General features: G+C 53.2%; 1 protein-coding gene across 2 annotated transcripts; it reads right to left on the reverse strand.

The window, feature by feature from the left end:
* Nucleotides 1-1,493: 1,493 nt before the first annotated feature.
* Nucleotides 1,494-13,782, reverse strand: TLE5 (TLE family member 5, transcriptional modulator). 2 transcript variants are annotated; one of them, XM_036764543.1, is made up of 7 exons: nt 13,640-13,782; nt 12,704-12,801; nt 10,655-10,718; nt 9,601-9,645; nt 6,583-6,645; nt 4,297-4,371; nt 1,494-2,600 (listed from the first exon to the last, which is right to left on the reverse strand). In XM_036764543.1, the coding sequence occupies exons 1-7, from the start codon at nt 13,664-13,666 to the stop codon at nt 2,382-2,384; spliced, it is 591 nt and encodes a 196-aa protein (XP_036620438.1). In that variant the 5' UTR covers nt 13,667-13,782; the 3' UTR covers nt 1,494-2,381. The 2 variants fall into 2 exon arrangements, with proteins under 2 accessions (XP_036620438.1, XP_036620431.1); XM_036764536.1 differs by having other exon boundaries at nt 1,494-2,603; nt 13,640-13,779.
* Nucleotides 13,783-18,953: the final 5,171 nt, after the last annotated feature.

The raw sequence follows: 18,953 nt of genomic DNA on the forward strand, positions 1-18,953 counted from the left end.
TGGGAGGGCCCTTAGGACACAATGTCAGGACTGTCAGGGGCCTTAGGACATAGAATATCAGGACTGGGAGGACCCTTAGAACACATCAGAGCTGGCAGAGAACATTGAGAAAATGTAGTTCGATGTCTTCACTTTTCTGAAATGGGTCTGTTGAGGGGAAAGGTTTTTCCCAAGGTGAAAAAGCAAACCAGTGGAAAAGCTAATTCCAAGGCCTCTCCATCTCTAGTTAAGAACTGTCTTTTATCCCAAAGTGCATTGATGGATTCATCATCTACTTTGCTGCCTCCCATTAACCTCCTGTCCTTCCTGGGGCATCACTGACCTTAACCACCCTCCTTTTCCCAGACCCTCATCCTCTCCTACCCTCCTGGGTGGATCTGGCTCATAAAACTCTGCCCAGGAAAATGCAGCCCTTGGCTGATGGAGGTGCCTAGGACACCGAGCTGAGAGGGCTGAGGTCAGATGTGAACACCTGCTAGAACAGGATGGATTGACCTCAGGTCAGCCAACAGGACAGGTTTCTCGTCAGGTCAGGGCAGAGGAAGGCGGGGGTGGGGAGAGAACCTGCTTCCAAGAGGGTCAGACCTCAGAGTGCAGAAGCTGGAGGTGGGTTACTTGGCAACTTCAGGGACATATGAAGGGAAAGAGCCAAGTAGCTCTTGATGTAGGCTGGCCAAAGGCTCCATCAGGAACCATCCCTCCTCCTAGGGTTAAGACCACAAGTTTGCCCACAGCACCTTCAGGCTATGACAGAGCACAGCTATCACTCCAAGGGAGGCTATGGGTGGGAAATGAGGGAAATGTAGAGCTGACGGCCCCATCCGAGAAAAGGCCTTCTTTCCTGGAATGTATTTCTGAGTGACCACACAAAATTCTGGTCTTTGTGCAGATTCTCAAGGATCACCATTGGAAGGGATTGGTGAAGACACATCAAAGCTCTAAAGGAATCCTTAGAACACAGAATCAGGACCTGAAGGCGTCTGGGATATCAACTAGTCCAATCTTGCCTTAACATTTTATAGAGGTGGACACTGAGGCCCAGAGACTTGACAAGACTTCTCCAAGACCTTACGAGGGGTGAGGCCAGACTCAAGGCAAGAATCCAGCACCCTTGAAGGCAAAGAACAGCCGAGGCCTGAAAGGTGGAGGCCACTAGCAGCCAGGCCTCTTTCTACTGCTTGGAGAGGTCTCCACGATTCTGTAGTCGCAGGCCCACCAGGCAGAGTTGGTAGGGAGGGAAAATAGGCCAAACCAGCTCCTTAGGAAGAGAATTTTTAGATGGGTTCATGAGCTGCCAAAGAACCACTGGAGCCTTCCAACCACAGAACAGATGATCTCAAGTGAGAGTGCATTCCCTATCCAGAGGTTCTGAGACTGCACGAGAAAGGTAGCTTATCTTGGATGTCCCGAAGGAGGCCCCTCAGGTTCACAGGGAGACCTAGGCAAGCTTTGCCAGGCAACAGACCCCAGGGATGACAGCAGGAGGCGGGAGCTTTAAACCAACCGTCTCACATCTTTATTTGAAAGGCACAGCTAGTACAAGCTTAGTACAGTGTCTCCATTCCTCCTTTGTATTAGGTTAATGAACACCAGAAGCCGACAAGTTTGTCTAAAGGACTATATACAAACACGAAATTGGGGGAAAGGGGAAGGGGGCTTTTTTTTTTGGTGAATTTTTCTTTTTTTTGTTTCTTCTTTTAAAGGACAGGCTAGAAGACTGAAAGAAAACCAGACAAATGCGGTACCCTCATCTTTATTTGTGGGCATGGGGTGGGGGAGGAAGTAGGTCCCCCCAGCCCTCTCCATCCAGCCTCCCCTCCCCCACATGCCTGCTGCTAAGCTCTCCCGGTGCCTGGACCAAAGCAAAGGGGCTCAGGTCCCAGGTTAGGTGTGTGATGGAGCAGAGCCTAGGAGGAGTCAGGCAGGCAAATGGTGGGAGGGAGGAAAGGAGGAGGGGGACAGGGCAGAGCCTCTACATGGGGGCGGAGGGGTGGGGGATGGAGGGGAGGAACCCGGGGCCGGCTGGCATCCGTGATTGCATGCAGTACCAGGAGGGGACTGGGGAACTGCTGTGCTGGGTGCGCAGCAAACAGGCCGAACGGGGGGAGCGGGAAAGGGGGGGTCGGTTACATATGTGCACAGGGAAGGGGGGGAGGCGCTTGGAGCTAAGGTGGGTTCATTCTTTTATTCCCTTCCGACCCGGTCCGGTCCCATTCTCACCCCAAGGGATTTAGGGGAAGGGGGTGGCAGGGGGCAGGGGAGCAGTCAAAGCTATGGGGCTGGGAGCGACGTCTTAGATGGGCCAGCTGGCACCAAGGTGCCAGAGTGCCAGCAGCCACCATAAATACCAAGCCTTTTTCCCCACCCCCAGTGCTGTGCCTCTAATCTGACTTGTCACCATCGTCATCCTGGTGGGCATCCCCATCATGCCCATTCTTATCCTCCTTAGAGAGGTGGGCCTGAGAGCCCAGGGCAGAAAGGGAGAGGAGGCCAGTGCCTGCGCTGACAGCTGGCAGAGATGGAGGCTGCAGGCCCACAGGCAGCGGAGTCAGGGGCAAGGCCAGGGCCTGGAGCTGGGACAGCTGGTGAGCCTGGAGCTGCTGCTGCAGGAAAGAAAGGAAGAAGATAAGGACAGGAGGAAAACAGGAAAAACCCAAAATTCCCCACAAAACACCACCTGGAGATACATCATGGGGGGGGGGGGGGCGGGGCACGGTGTGTGCAATAAGGAGCTGGACAGGAGATAGGCTGGTGGGGAGGGCCAGCTGTTAATCCTGACTGCGACAGACTCACGGTGAGACTTTGGCATAGTACCTTCTCTACCCTGGTTCTCAGTTTCCCCAGCTGTAAAATCAGGGCACTGAATCTGTCTCTTAGGGTCCCTTCCACCTAGAGCATATCAAGATGATCTATTCTAAGTGCCCTCCCAGCTATGGTAGTCTGTGCCTTATGCCAGAAGGTTCTTATGACTCAGTTAAGTCTATGGATATCTATGAACCATCAACTTCTGGAAAGATGGCAGGGTGGGCAATTTCTTAACTGGTTAAACATGCCACCTCTGCCCCATCCACAGGAGCCAGTTTAGACTCTTCAGGCAGCCACAATGCATCCCCATCTATCATGCCTTCCCTTCTCTGCAGCCAGCAGGACACGTATCTTCCCTAAGCCAGTTCCTTATGCCTGGAATAACCTGCCCCGCTCCCATTCCTAGCCACTAAAATCCCCTCCCCCCCTTCCTAAAGCCCTATCCCCAAGAAGAGATCTTTTCCCTCTGGCTCTATTGGTGTGCACTCGGGGTCCATCTGTGGGGTAATTCTGGGTCTGTTTTAGCCCCTCTGCCAGACTGGAAGAAAGCAGATCCCAGACCCCTTTCTAGTGACATCTAGGCAGGCACATGGGCATCTTTTTTGTCTTCTTTCTTCTCTTTTCCAAGGTGCTGAGCATGTGGCCTCAAAGAGAAAGCCCTCAACACCCACTGAACGAATGCATGAATGGAACAAGGTCAGTGGCATGTGCTACAAGATCCGGCTTGGGGGCAGGGCACAAGGTCCCAGCTCTAAGATGGGCTGTTAACAGCAAGGGAGAGGACTCGGCCTCAACGGTTCCTTTTGCAGATGAGCAAACTGAGGCCCGGGCCAAGAGAGGCCCCGTGAATGGGCACACAGAGGCGGCAGCGGGGCTGGGGACTCGAGGCCAGGGTGATGGTCCCAAAGCTGCCATACTTCCTCGACTTTTAGTCGATGGGGAAACTGAGGCCCAGGGGAAACATTTCTTTAAGGTTAACCACGTGATTTTACATCTATTATCTCAATGAACCCAAACGGCCCTCCAAAACGGGTATCGCTGCTATCCCCATTTGATGGACGAGGAAAAGGTTGGATTTGGTTCTTCCAGCCTCCAAGCCCAGTGCTCGATCCCAGGTCCCACCTCTCCACCCAAAGCTGCTTCATGTGTCACAGGACGAAAGACTGAGCCTTGTTTCTAGTGTGTCAGGCCCAGAAGGGTCCTTACAGACCATGGGGATCAATCTCCATGTTTTGTAATCAAGGAAACAGAGGTGCAGCCTGAAGCAGGGATAAGTCACACTGGGACACAAAGCCTCACTAGGCCCGCTTCTCCCCAGGCCCACCTCAGAAAGATCTGGTGGCTCTAGATCGAAGGTGGCAGCTTCTAGCGCCGCCCCGCCCCTCCCACTGCCACTTTGGGTATGCTGAGGGGAAGGGAGAGCACTATGGAAACCGGAGCTGAGAAGCAACCTGCCCCCGAGGTCGAGGTCGTGCTTGTGGAGACACATACCCGGATGATGGAGTTCAGCTCCGGAGCAGTGACCTGCTTGGCTCGCTCAATTGCCCCCAAGACCTGCTGTTGGTGCTAGGGAGAGAGACAAGGGGATGGGAAAGAGAAAGAGGTGTTAACTTGCTCCCACAAGCCCCGACCCCAGCACCGCACAGGATGTTAGAATTCCAGGGGCAGAGAAGCCCAAGGTCACCAGCCAGCTCCCCGACCAGCAAGGTTTCTCTGCAGTCTCCCCACCCTCCCCCCATCTGCATCTCCCTTTTAACACACCTCTTCGGACAACACTGAGACTCTGCTTCCCCATCCCCCGCTGCTTCCCTCTTCTCCCCAGAGATCATGGTTGGTGTCTTCAGGTTTACAAAATGTTTTCCTCATAACCTTGTCAGGGTGGCATCACTCCCATTATACAAATAAGAAAATGCAGGCTCAGAATGAGCATGTGACTTGCCCAAGGTCACACAGCTAGGACTCTAACGCCAGTTCAAAGTTGTTTATCTCATGCCTACTCTAAGTACTGGGGAGCTTGGGGGGTAGTAATCTCAGACCCCACAGCTGGCAAGGTGCCCAGTAAAAATACATGAGAACCGGAAGGACCCAAGAGTGGATCCACTGTGCAAGGACCAGCTTGGGGTTCCCACAATACCCTTTAAGGAAATGACACTTTCTGGAACTGAGTCCCTAATTATCATGCCCCACATTGCAGTGGTTTTACAAGGTGGAAAGGAAAAAAAATCTTCCCAGCACCTGATGTTTCTCAATAGCTGGCTGAGCTTCCTAACAACCCTGTGAGGCAAATACTTGTCTTTCCTCCCATTTTACAGACAAGAAGACTGAGACTCAATGGTATGCAGAACTTGGTTCAGGGTGACAAAGCTAATAAGTGTGGAAGCCAAAATCTGAACCCACAACCTGTGGATTCTAAGCCCAGCCTCGGTCCCCATACCTGGAAGCAATCTCAAATACAAAATGATTCCAGTGCCTCAAACAGTGCTTGGCACAGAGAAGGCATAAAAGCCGCAACATTTATTGATTCCCTCAGCAAAAGATCACAAATTATCCACTGCTGGTGGGGCTGAGAAAACAAAGCTCTCACTGAGCCCAAAGCTAGACCATGCAGTCTACTGGTGTCCCAAGCCCCGCTGCTCTTCAAGATCGACTGCTCCCTCTCCCAAATGTCTCTGCCAGAGCCTTCATCATCTACATTCTGGGTGGGCCAGATTCCCAGATGGCTGGGGAAGGCCCCTGCCAACAGCCTTGAAGGCTAATACCAGTTACGGAGGTAGAGGGGGAGCAGCCTGTGGCCTGAAAGCTCACGGGGTCTACAGCTTCCGCCTCAGCTGGACAGTCCAGATACCATTCAGAGAGAAGCAGCCAGACCTGTACCTGCTTCCTATTCCCCTAGTAACATTAGCAGGACCTCCCATTTCCCCAGGACTTAAGAATTATTTACCTCCATTCTATAGATGAGGAAGTGAGGCTGAGGGAGGAGGCCCAGAGTCCCACAGCTAGTAATGAAAATTTTAAAAACCCCCAGCAGTTCTTCCTATTGCAACCTCAACGTTTATATGTGCTCACTCCTCACAGCCACCGGGCAAGGTGGGAGTGCCAACGTCACCATCTTATTTGAGAGAGGACACGGGCAAAAAGCAGCTCGCCCAAGATCACCTAATACTAGTGTGTATGTAACTTAAGGTTTGCAAAGCATCTCCTTTGAGCTTCACAACGATCCTGAGAGGCAGGTGCTGGTGGTATCCTCATCTTACAGATGAGGAAACTGAGGCAGGCAGGGGTGAAGTGGCCTGCCCAGGGTTATACAGCTCATGACTGTCTGAGGCAGGATTTGAACTTGGGTCTTCTTGACTTAGGCCTGACACTGTATCCCACTGGGGTACGTAGCTAGTGGATATTCCCAAAGACAGGAAACAGAATTACCAAAGAGGCTGACAGGCATCCCCCTAGAGTCAGGAAGGTGGAGTGGGAGGGTCCAGGCGCTGGCTGGCCCTCAGACCCTCTCACCTTCTCACAGCCCCTCCCGCCTCAGCCATGTCCCAGTTCCATTCCTGGTCCAGCCTCGGTCTTGGTGGGCTGGGCCAGTTCGAGGCACCGTGCCGAAGGAGGCTCACGACATTCCTCTGCAGGGGACACCAGCCCTGTAAGTAGGCTGCCTGGGTTAGGAATGCCTTTCCCTACAGCATTTCCAGGGGAGTATCAGGATGCTGGGATGTGGTTTGGCTGCCCCCTGCTGGCCCAACTCCAGGAATCCTGGGGGGCTGGGGCTCCCCTTACCTCTTGTGAAAGGTAGGGCAAGACTTGAGCACAAATTCCATTGAGCCTCTTGACGATTTCAGCCTGAAACACAGAAGGTCTTTGATGATGGGGAGGGAAGAGCCTGGCCTTGGGGGAAGTCAAGGCAGGGGAGGGGGTGTCAGGAAAAGAAGCTTCAAATCTGGAGAAAACAAAACCAACCAGGATTCAGGCTTTCTTTAAAGATGGGGGCAAGAGGAAGGGGTGGGGCCTGAGGCCAAGTTATGCTTTCTCAGAGGGGCGGTGACCATGGAATGACCGAATCTCTGAAGCTAACCTGAGGTCAGTGTGCACCCCCCTCCAGCCCTCCTGACAGCTCCTGTTTCTACACGTCCAGAGGCACCTGCTGCCCAGATGGGCCTTTCCTGACCCGGAGCCGCTCCTAGTGCTGCTCTCAGGACCCATAGAGACCCGGGGACTTTTCCATTTGTCCCATGAGACTCCTCAGGTACTTGAGAACTAATGACCATGCACCCTGACTGCTTCTTCCTTTAGCTAATCCTCACTGGGTTTGCTTAGAGAGAGCCTGGAGAGCACCCAGAGAAGGGTCTGGAGCCCCCGCCACCTGGGGATGGGTGGAAAGGAGTGGGCAGAGACGTGTAGCCTAGAGAAGAGGGGGCTTAAGGAGGGACTCGACAGCTAATTGTGTTCCAGTACTCAAGATGCTCCCCCACAGGAGGATTAGCTTCGCTCTGCTTGGTCTCAGATGGCAGAGCTGGGAGCAACATGTGGAAGATGCCAGGCTAGGCTTCCTCACAAGAGGTGCTCAGACATGGGATGGGTTGTCCTGGCAGGAGGGGGCTTTCCCCACTCTGGAGGTCTTTAAGCAAGCCATGACCACTTGCTGGGTGTGTTGGAGAAGGATTCCTTTCCATTATGGGCTGGACTACAACATAGAAATGTTGTTCTTCTGAATCTCAAAGATGGGGGGTTTATAGACTAAGAGCTGAGGGGGACAATAGGACAGCTTCTCTGAGGAATCCGTCCTCTGTTCATCTGATATCACAAACAACCTTGGCCCAAAGACCTTTAGTGACCCATAAAACCTCTTCCTATCACTCCACATCCTGCCAAGTTGACTAAGTCTGATTCCTCGATGGGGGAAGGTCCTTCAAATAGCCAAGAGCAGTTATCATGGACAGCCTTAGGGGCCTGAGGCAGATCCCTGCTAGAGAGAAGGGGGAAGCCCTTTCCAAACTGACCCCATCAAGCCTGGCTCAGAGGGACCTGAGGAATGGCTCATGTCCTGGTCCCTCCACTACAGGAAGGAGCCAGGTCCTCAGAGCATTTACTAGGTAATGACTGCGTGCAGGACACTGCACTGTGCTAAGGGCTAGGGAGACAAGAAAAAGCAGCGGCACGATCCCTGCCCAGACTACGGGCAAATAATGACTTCTCTACAAGATCTAGATGACATGTACTAAAGGGAAGGAGCTGGGGCATGGCTCGGACCAGGGCAGGTAAGAGAACCTTTGGGGGGGCAGGAGTTCAGATATTCATTTAATAAAGGAGAGATCTTCCCAAAGGCCCTTCCCTCCTCCAAGGTCTTCCTGTGACACAGGGTCTATCACTATGCCCACTGCATCAATAAGTAAACAGAGGTGGAGTGAGTTGTCCTGTGGTCAGGCAGCTCTAAGAAGCACATGGCCAGGGGGGTGGTGGTAGGAGGGGAGGAGGATTCAAACCCAGGTCTCTACTGCCCGAGTCCTGCACTCCTTTGATCAGACCCTCCACCAAGCTGGATGGGCCCAAGTTAGGGGCTGATGCCTCATCATGTTTGCGCATCATGCTGGTATATACAGCACTTCTCAAAGACCATCTGAGAAGCTGGAGAGCAAAGACCCACACTGAGGACACTGGAAATCCCTGCAGCAACAGAATAAATCAAGGGCAAAGGAACTGTGCTGCCTGAAATGGCTAAGAAGGCTGACCAGGAGCTCACTCCCCAGGACATGCCAGGCCACAGAAAAAGATTCTGGTTGCTTAGAGATCATTTGTCCAACCAGATGAGGGCTGGTCCAAAGACAAATGGTTAGTGAAGTCTGTTTGGAGCTGGGGCTCAAACACAAGGCTCCTCACTTCAAGCCTAGGATTCCCTGAAGCCTAATTTCCTTAATGGAACTTTTCCCTCATCTGTAAACAAGGCGGGAGAGGAATCACATTTACAACAAATGGGAATTTAGAACATGGAATATTGGGGCTAGGAGAGAAGAGAAATGGAAGAAAATAGACTGCCCAATTCTTTCATTAGAGAGTGGAGAACCATAGGAAATAAAGACAGGTTTAAGGAGGGGCGGGATGTAGAAAGCAAAACGCCAGATTTGGGGCAGAGAAGAAAACATAGAAAACAATGTTCAAGGGGGAGGGGGAGCAGGAAATGGACCAAATACTATTGACTATCAGAGCTAGGAGGGACCTTAGCAGCAGCCTTCTAATCTAGTCTAAACACCTCATTTTATCACTGAAGAAACAGAGCCTCACCAGCTCTACAGCCCCGGGGCTAGAGACTAGTCTGGCCCCACAGAAGACTCCAAGCAGCAGCAGTTAGCAGAGAAAAAGGGGGAAGGAATCTAGCGCAGCCCCCTGCCCAGCAGAATAAGCTGGGCTGTTCCAGATTAGCCTAACGGACAAATACCCCAAGGGCTGGGCGCCCCTTCTTGCTGGCCCCCATCAGAAGCAGAGAGAGACCCCACCCCCATTGCCAGGTGTGTTCAGACAAGGGGTGCTTTGTAAGAGTCAGGTTCTGAGGCCACTTGGCCACTGTCCCTGGAGAGATGCCCCTCATCTCCCTCCCCCTTCCTATTGAGGGAAACCTCTCTAAGGGTGGCCAGAGAACAAACCCCAGGGGGCCCCAGAAACAGGGCGGAGGCGGTAACTAGAGCAGGGCTGGGGTGGCTGCCAAGGTGAGTGAGTGGTTCCTACCTGGAGGGAAGCAGGTGGGAGGAGAGAGAAAGGAGGAGGGAGGGACTGATGGAGAGGGGGGTGCAAACCAGATCTTACCTGTTTGTGCATTTCAATGTTGAGGCCGTAGGACATCTCATAATACTGCAACAGAGATGGGGAAAGAAGCAGGCAACAGTTCAGGGCCGGCCCTCACCCAGCCCCATGAATTGTGTCCAAGAGAACGAGAACCCCAAGGGATCTGGGGACCACGCTGGGCCAATCCTTGACTCTCAGAGAGGGGGCCCAGCGAGACCAGAGGTCACACACAGCTAGCTCAGCAGACCTGGGACTCATTTTACAGCTGGGGAAGCTGAGAATCAGAGAGGATGAAATGTGCCCAAGGTGACACAGGGAGACGGACGGGGGCGTACCCGGGACATGAATCCCAGTCTCCTGCCTCCAGGCTAGGGTTCTTTCCCCCTACATGGGACATTTTTTTTACCAGCTGTCTAGCACCAAGGGGTTAAGCAACTGGCAAGGGCAGGGGGTGGAGGGCGAGTGCATAGAGAAAGCCAGGCTTGAATTATTCATATCCAAGTGCCAGTGAGCTCACCCCACCCCATCTCTGTGGTAGGCGGGCAGACAGCCCAGCCTCCCAGGCAGCAGGGCCCGGGGTGAGCTGGCAGGCCTGCTCCAAAGCCGGGCCCAGCCTGCCACGCCGTGGTTTGGCACTTGGGCCCAGGGCCCTACCCTGCTGCGCCAAGCCAGCCGGCTTGCCTGGGACCAAGGCCAGGGAAGTGAAGGCCTGGGGTTTGGCTGCAGCCGTTTACTTCAACTTCTTTATCAGTGACTCCCTAAAACTTCCCAGCCACCCCCTCACCAAAGCTGATCCTAAGCCCCTGTGCCTTTCCGGGGGCAGAGGTAGGAGGCTCCCCAGGTAGGCGGCTGAGGCCTGAAATCCCAAAAGTTGCCTTTGTTGTGCCGGGCCCAGGGCCTCTGAAATCCTCCCCTAGAAGCTCTGACTGAAAATCAGAAACATATGTTCCCACCATTGCCGCAGCCACGAGTGTGGGCCTTGAATGTCGCCCTGCTCCTGACCTCACCTGGGGGGGGGGGGGCAGGGGGAAAATGACACTAGCTCTGCAGGGGGTAGGGGGGGCCTGGGACATACCATAACGTAGTGACGCTGCATCTCCGACTTCTCACTAGCCAGCTTGTCACACTCCAGCTTCAAGCTTTGGAAAGAGAAAAACAGGAGGAGGCCTGGAGGTGGTCACCATTTACAAAGCACTCCCTAATCTACAGAAGTGTGCAAAGTAGGCCTCCCATTTACAAAGCACTTCATGGGATCTGGGGAAACTTTAGAGTGAATCCAGAATGGGGGGGAGGGGCAAGGGAAGAAGGAAGGAGAAACTCCCCCCACATGCCAGTGGGGCCTGAGCCAAGGATCTATTGGATCTTCAGCTAGGGAACAACAGCAGGCCAAGCCTCTGAAGGCTTTCCTGGCATCAGAGGTGGGTTCCTGAGCTCAAAAGCACCTGATGCTCAAGTAGGTGGGAAGGAAGCAGCAACCCCTCCTACAGGGGCACCTCCCACTGCCCCAGGGGACCCTTACTCCCCAGCCCAGGCCCTCCCATTTCTTTATTTAGAAATCAAAAAAGCCTCATTTCCATGTTATCCGGTGCAATAAACAAGCCCAGTCGTCTCTGGGGGCCCCTCCCAGGCTCTAGAGGGCCATAATTCCTGGCCTTTGGGGGAGGAAAGGGGATGGAGGGGAGGAAGAGAGGGAAGAAGAGAGGAGAGGAGGGAGGGAGGGAGGGAGGGAGGGAGAGCAGGCAGTGGGACACTGCTGCTGGGAAAGCCTCGTCTTACCCCCACCCCCAACTTTTTTTTAACAGAAGGAAGGAAAGAGATTCTATTACCCTTCTGGAAAATAACAACCTCTCATCAATTTCCTGGTAACCAAAGGGGGAGTGGGGAGCCTTCTATCAGTTAATCTATTTAAATTTAATAAGCCAGGTGATTCTAGAAGCCAGCAGGGATACATCTTCAGCTCTGTCCCGACCCAATTTGGCATAAGCTGGGGGTGGGGAGGTACGGTTAATCATAATAATTTCATTTCTCTAATGCTTTAAGGTCTCCAAAATGCTTTTCTCAACCCCAAAAGGAGGGAGTATAAAGATTATTATCCCACCTCTGTCTAAAAGATGGGGAAAATAAGGCCCAGAGAGAGGAGGAGCTTGTCCAAGGCCAGACCTTGAACTCCAGGCCTCCTGGAAAAGGGAAGCTGAATTCACACTCTATCCCAGCCCCATTCTTCCTTCTCAGGAACTCATCCCATTTCTTGCCTAAGACATCCCAAAGCCTACTGTCTCCACCATCCCTTCTCTACAAACAAGGACCCAATATCCCTAGGCTCATGGGCAAGCTGCTGGAGAAAAGATGGGGCAGAAGACAAGGCCAGGCCTGGGAGTGCAAAGGGAGGGAAGGTCCCAGCTTACATGGGGGAACAGGCCTGAGAAGTACAGGAGCCCAGGCATGGGCCTGGGACTGGGGAGGTAGCTTGATATGGGTGGCAGAAAGAAAGGAAAATCGAAGGCCGGTTCAGAGGGCATTGACTTCAGGAAGGTTTGGGTCAGACAGGAGAGCCATCCCCAGGCAGCTCGCTCTAAGAATAGCAACATTTCATATTGATATCATGCTCTACACAATGGAAGGGACCTCAGAAGGGAGGCGCTGGGAAGAGGGACAAGGAGGACCTAGGCTCGGAGTCCTACTTTGTCACTCTATAGGACTGTAGGCAAGTCATTTAACCACAGGCTTCACATCTGTAAAAAAGAGGGAGTAGGATAACCTCTGGCTTCTAAGGTCTTTGCTGGATCTAAATCTATTAAATGAGGCAATAGAGGCCCAGGGAGGAAGAAGCGATTTACCAAGGTCACAAAGGGGATACTGTTAGAGCTAAGTAAAAAATCTGGGTTCCCTGTCAATCAATTCAAATCCTAGAATCTGGAAAAGCTTCTGGCGGTCAGCTAATCCATACCCTCAGAAATGGAAAGCCAAGCTCAGAGATGGGACTTGACCAAGGTCACACCGTCACACACACACACACACACACACACACACACACACTGTCAACCTTGTCTGTAGATCCTCATAATGGGGTAGGGGGAGGAGAGCAGAGTACCCCGGCTTTCCTGGGCTCCCAAGGCTGGCTCACCTGTGGTACTGTGCTTGTAGGAGCTGAAACTCATCTTTGATCCGGTCACAGGAATCTGAGGTTGTGAACTTTAGCTGCTGGGGCAGGTGTGAGGAGCCCTTGGAGAGGGACAGGGAAGGTTAAGGCAGACACCTCCCCCTTCAAGCTGGTCAACTCCAGCCTGAAATCCTTTGGTCATTTGGGGGAGTGGGAGGGAGAGGCTAGAATCAAGACTGTTCAGGAATTTTAGCATCCACCAGGCAGAACCTCGATCCCAGGGATGAGGAAAGGATGGGACTGGCTGGGGGCGGGGGGAGGTGTAGGACACTCCCTCCCACCTTCCATTTTGCTTTCGGGCTGCTGGGAGGGGGACGGTGGCAGCCCCCTTCTCCGCCGGGGTCGGGCCAGGCCCGGATTGCCTCCAGCCTGAGGTCGGGCAGCTGCTGCTGTGTCCCTCCCCTGTTCCTGCTCCCACCACCACCACCATCACCACCATCACCATCTCCTCCTCCTTCTCCTCCAGGCACTTCCTGGGCCCAGCCTGCCCCGACAGGGCTGATGTTTACATACTCAGCTCCGCTCCCGCCCCCCCATTTCCTGCCCCCCCAAGGCCATGCACATGGGGGGGTATTGCTGCAGGGCCACCTCGCTATGACCACCCCGCCATTGTTTTAAAATGAAAAAAAAAAAATAAAGCCTTTTCCTGATCGCAGACCTCCCCTCCATCCATCCCTTTGCCACCCTCCCGCGAGTCCCTAAAGGGGGTATTAAAGCAGAGAAGGGGCCGGGAAAATCGTCACGAGGGGCTTGCGACATTATAATTAAGGGGCCGAGCGATGAGAAAGGGGGGACGCTGCAGGGATGTAGCCGCGGAAGCAGCGGGGCCCCGAGGGGGCGGCCCCACCCCAGCCCCCCCCCCCCGCCGCGCCGATCCCCGCGATCCCCCCGCCCCCTTACCGAGTGCCTGCTTTGTGGAAACATCATGTCACTCGTGGGGGGTGGGGAGGGGGGGAGGGCTGCGGGCCGAGGGAAGGCAGAGGCCGCCGCACCAACGCCGACGCCCCCGCCGCCGCCTCCTCCCCGCCGCGGGCCCGGCCCGGCCCGGCCGCCTCGCTCGGTGCCCGCCGCGGCCCCGGCCCGACTCCTGGGCCCCGGCCGCCGCCGCCGCCTTTGTCCCCGCCCCGGCGCCGCCGCTCAGCGCTGCCGCAGCGCGCCCCGGCCTCCCGCCGCCGCCGCTCGAGCCGCCTCCTCCGGGCCGCCCGCCCTCCGCCGCCGGGCCCGCTCCCGCTCCCGGCCGCTGCCGGGCCGGCCGCCGCTTCCTGCCTCCCGCGGCCCTCCCGGGCTGCCGCTCCTATTGTCTAATGGCGGCCGCCGGCGGCTGGGGGCGGGGGTGCAGGGGGAGGTGGGGGGGGGGGGGCTGCGGCAGCCGCGGCAGCAGCAGCTCCGGCCTCGGCTCCGTCGGTCCGGCTCCGGCCTCAGCCGAGCACCAGCAGCACCACCTGCTGCCGCCGAGCCCGCGGCCTGCACTAGGACGCGCGCTGGGGAGGGGGGCGCGTGCGCGGGAAGGCGCGCGTGCGCGTGCGCGGCTCAGGGCGCGCCCCCGCCGCCAGGATCCGAGGTTCCACCGCCCCGCGCCTGGGCTCCCGCCTCGGCTCCGGCTCCGGCTCCGGTTCCGGCCCCGGCCCCCGGTCCTCGAGCTGCCGCCGCCGCCTCCTTCCTAACTCCGGGATGCCAGGCTCTCTCCTCCCCAACGCGCCCCCCGCGGCCTCGGACGCCCAGGCCTCGTTCTCACCCCGCCCCCACACTCCTGCAGACACTCGCCGCGTTCTCCCCGCCTCCCTTCCCTCCCCTTCCCTGACCTCATTCAGAGCCGGCTTCCCCCTCCCCCTCCTCGCCTCTCCTCTCTCCCCCTCCCCTCCCCTTCCTCGCCCTCCCCTCTCCTCCCTCTCTTCTCTCCCTTTCTCCTTCTTTCCCTCCCCTTCTTTCTCCCTCCTTCTCTTCTTCTCTCCCTCCCCTTCTCTTCCTCTGTCCTTGCCCTCCTATCCATCTCTCCCCTCCCTCTTTCCTTTTCCCTTCCCTTCTTCTCTCCCTCTCTTCCTCTTTCTCCTTCTTTCCCTTCTCTTCTCTCCTCCTCCCTCTGTCCTTCTCTCCCTCTCTCCTTTTCCCCTCCCCTTCTCCATTCCCTCTCCTCCCTCCCCCCTCCTCCCTCTCTCCTTCCCTTCTCTCCCTCCCCTTCTACCTCTCTCCCCTCCCCTTTTTCTCTCTCTTCTGTCTCTCCTCCCCTTCTCTCCCTCTTCCCCTCTTCCTCCTCTCTTCTTCTCCATCCTTTCCGCCTCCCCCTTTCTCACTTGCCCCTTTCTTGTTTTCTCCCTTCCTTCCCTCCATCTCCTGACTGGGGTAGAGTCCGGTCACCCCAGTGCCTTAGATCGTAGGACCACAGAACATCAGACCTGCAGGTTTTCTAGTATCACTTTTTTACAGACCACAGACAGAGCCTTAAAGAGGCACACCCAAGGTCACCATATAAAAGTTAGCAATGGGGGAATGGGGTGAGAAACCCTGTCTCCAGACCTGCAACCTAAGGCTCTCTCTCATGCACAATTCCCTAACCCCTGTTTCCTAGATCAGTCAGCTCCCTATATTACCCCCCTGCCTCATCTCATCTCAACTTGCTGCCAGCCCCCTCTTCCCGTAAAAGAAAAAAAGCTTGAAACACCTCCCTATGTTGCAGACTTTTATCTCCCAGTGTTGATATAAAGAATATGACAGGGTCTTAGAGCTGGAAGAGACCTTAGATTGTGGAATGTTAGAACTGGGAGGGAATTCAGAAATACAAGGTTAGAGCTGATAACGCACTGAGAACACAGAATGTCGGAGCTGGGAGGCAGAGTCCAACCCCCTCATTTCACAGACAGGGTCCTAGGGGAGGGAAAGGATAATAATAACTCATATTTAGGCCCTGAAGATGTCTATTATCTCCTTTGATCTTCAGTAGCAACCATGTGAGAAATAGCTACTACAAGCTTCAGTCCCATTTTATGGGTGAGGTAAATGAAGCCCAGAATGGGAAAGTGATTTGCTTGTGGTCACAAAACGAGTATCAGAGAAATTTAGAACTAGGTCCTTCTGCTGGTGGGTCCAGCACTCTATTAGACTACACTGTCTGTCCTGAGATTTGCATAAAGTAAACAGGTCCAGACAAGGATAGATCTGGGACACTTACCTTGCCCCCTACTCCAGACATTATGTCTGGTTTCTCCTCCCTAAAATTTCAGTTTGGGGCTCATTCTCAGAAGCTGAAGCCGTCTTTCCCTCGGTCCCTAGTAATAGATTTCTTAAGAGACAAGAGGATTGGCCTATGTTTGGAGGAGAGCAAGACCTCCCTCTCTAGCCTTTATCAGATGGTTTTTTTTTTCTGTCTGCCTGGGCCCACAGTTACAAATTAAATTGGCTTCCTGGCAGGAGCCCCCTGACACCACTGTGGCTGGCTGCTAATGGATGGGGCCCGGGCTGGCTTGGAGCAGAGCATACCTTTAATCAGAAATTAGCAAATGTGCCATAATGCCTAGAATGGCTCCCAGAGCCCCAACTCAGGAAGCCTGACAGTAAAGGGATGCCACATGACCTGCCTCAGCTTCCCAAGGACCAAGGGCTTTCCCTGTTCACCCTTTTCTAACCTTCTTTGAACCTTGACCTGTCCCTGCCTCACCCCCCCCACCCCTTCCTGAGCTGAGATCCAAGCAGATTCCCTGTTCCCCTTCCTCTAGGTCTGCTGGCCATCCAGGGAATTCTGGTAGAGGGACCAGATTAGGGAACTCCTTCCCAACTCCTACCTCTTTCTTTTCTTCCTATCTCTGGTTTCTGAAAACTTCAGGCAGCAAGAGGGAGGCTTTTTCTGTGGTTTATATAAACATCTTACTGTGTGCAGTTTAAGTAAGACAGAGTCCCTGCCCTTCTGGGCCTCACATCTAGGTAGGGGGTTAACATTTTTTTGTGTCTTGGATTGCTTCAGCAATCTGGTGAAATCTACGGACCCCTTCTCAGAATAATGTTTTTAAACGCATAAAACAAAATATGTAGGAAACCAATTATAATGAAATAGTTATCCTACTATTAAAAAAAGCCAAACTCATGGACTCCCAAGTTAAGACCCCCTGGTCTAGTGGGGGGATCTGACATTCAGATAAGAATACAGAGTGGTCCATGAGAAATCCCTTGGAGCAGAGCTCTTAACTCTTTTTTGTGGGTCCTAGACCCCTTTGGCAGTCTAGTGAAGCCCATGGACCTCTTTTCAAAAGAAAGTCTCTAAATAATTGAAGGAAATGTTCAATTTCAGTTAGAGGATAATAAAGATGTAATTTCTTTCCCATCCAAGTTCACAGACCTCCTGAAATCTATCCAGGTCCATGGGCTTCCTGCCTTTGAAAGCTACAAAATAGTGTTCTGTGCAGTCTGATGGGAGAAGCCTGTTACTGAGGGGGCACCCCCTCAAAAGTAAACTGAGTGCCTGCTGGCCAGATTGTGAAGGGCCTTGAATGGCAGGCAAAGAAATTTGTATTTTACTCCTTGGGCAAATGGGAGCTAGGGCAGCTAAGCAGGCCAGTGCATAGAGCATGAGCCCTGGGGCCAAGAGGACCTGAGTTCAAATGTGGCCTCCGAAACTTATTAGCTGTGTGACCCTGGGCAAGTCACTTAACCCTAATTACCTTTTAAAAAAGTAGGGGGAGCCACCAAAGATTTTTGAACAGAGGAGTGACATGAGCAGATCTATACATAAGGAGAGGGAAGGGAGTGAAACAGATATTTATTAAGCACCGACTATATGCCAGGCACTGTGCTAAGTGCTTTACAAATATCTCATTTGATCTTAAGAAAGATCATTCTAGCAGTGGCATAAAATGGGGAAAATGACATGGGGAGGCCTGGAAGGGTGGGAAGTAGAGTGGAGAATCTGCTTCTCTGCACAGTTTTTCCCCAACCCAATTCCCAGTTTCTTGGTCCCAGAAGCAGCAACAGAGTAGATAGGGTTCCTAGTGGGTATTTATACAGTCACTTATGGTTTGCAACTCTCTCTCTCTCTCTCTCTCTCTCTCTCTCTCTCTATATATATATATATATAATATGTATATGTATGTATATGTAATATGTATAATATGGGCATCCCCTCAGTTTCTATATATTGTATAATATATATATACATATGCACATACATAATCTCATTTTATCTTCATAGCTACAGTACTCTTTAACCCCATTTTACAGATGAGGAAACAGACTGAGAGAGATTAAGTAACTTGACTAGAGTCACATGGCTTATAACTACCTGAAGCCTAACTCCAAATCTGGAGTGCTATCTGCCCTACCACACCACACTGGCTCCTGAAAGAGCAAACCACAAGAGGAGGGAACCCCACAATCTCAGGATTAGAAATGGTATAGCAGTAAGGACTCCTGGATCCACACTACCTGGAGTTCCTTGAGTACACTAATTTCCTGGATCAAGCCAGAGCTGGGCAGCCTCCATGTGGGAGGGCAAAGCCAGGCCCTGCCTTCCAGTCAGTGAGTCAATAAGCATTTATTAAGCACCTACTATGTGCCAAGTGATAGGGATACAAAGAAAGACAGAAGACAGTCCCTGCTCTCAAAGAGCTCATAGACCTGTGATTTCATGGGTATAGGAAACTCCCTCTGCCAATGCAGGTTGGCACCTCCTCAATACTTACAGTCTTAGAGGGTTCCCTGGGGGTTAATCTGCTTGCCCTGGGTCTGTGTCTAAGGCTGGGCTTGTACCCAAGGTACTTCTGTAACTTCCCCTATGCCCCACTGCACCTAAGTCTGGAGCATCTTCTGAGACCCTGGAGGTGGCAGGCTTCATTGGAGGCTGAGGGTACATTGCTCTCAGACTTTTCCCTTTTAAGGAGAGCCTCAGACATGGTGTTATGAGTCTGGAGTAGTAGACTGGTCCCTGCGGGAGCAGGGCTCACCAGAGAGGGAAGGAGAGTTGTTTTGACTTTATAAACTCAGGTAGGAGGGTTTTTAAAAATAAGTTTTATTGTTGCTTTTTGTTTTCAGGCTGAAGTAATTTTCTCTTATGCTCTCTCCTCCCTCGTTGGATCTTTTTCTCTAGCAAAGAAAGACATTTAAGCAAGGCCAACTTACATAGTGACTGTCTAAGAGTGTATATACCTGGAGGTCTTTGTGGTTTGCATTTTGTCTTAGGGAAAATTAAGCCTGCCCCTTTACTTAGTGTATTGTTAGCCCGAATGCTTAC

The sequence above is a fragment of the Trichosurus vulpecula genome, chromosome 1, assembly GCF_011100635.1.
Source record: "Trichosurus vulpecula isolate mTriVul1 chromosome 1, mTriVul1.pri, whole genome shotgun sequence".
Lineage (NCBI taxonomy): Eukaryota > Metazoa > Chordata > Mammalia > Diprotodontia > Phalangeridae > Trichosurus > Trichosurus vulpecula.

Bases quoted from the DNA above. Each gene is read 5' to 3' on its own strand.
- TLE5 (XM_036764536.1), bottom strand. From the start codon at position 13,666: ATGATGTTTCCACAAAGCAGGCACTCG. The intron at 12,802-13,639 runs GTAAGGGGGCGG...TCCCTCTCCAAG, and splicing joins TTCCACAAAGCAGGCACTCG to GGCTCCTCACACCTGCCCCA. The intron at 10,719-12,703 runs GTGAGCCAGCCT...CTCTTTCCAAAG, and splicing joins CTACAAGCACAGTACCACAG to CTTGAAGCTGGAGTGTGACA.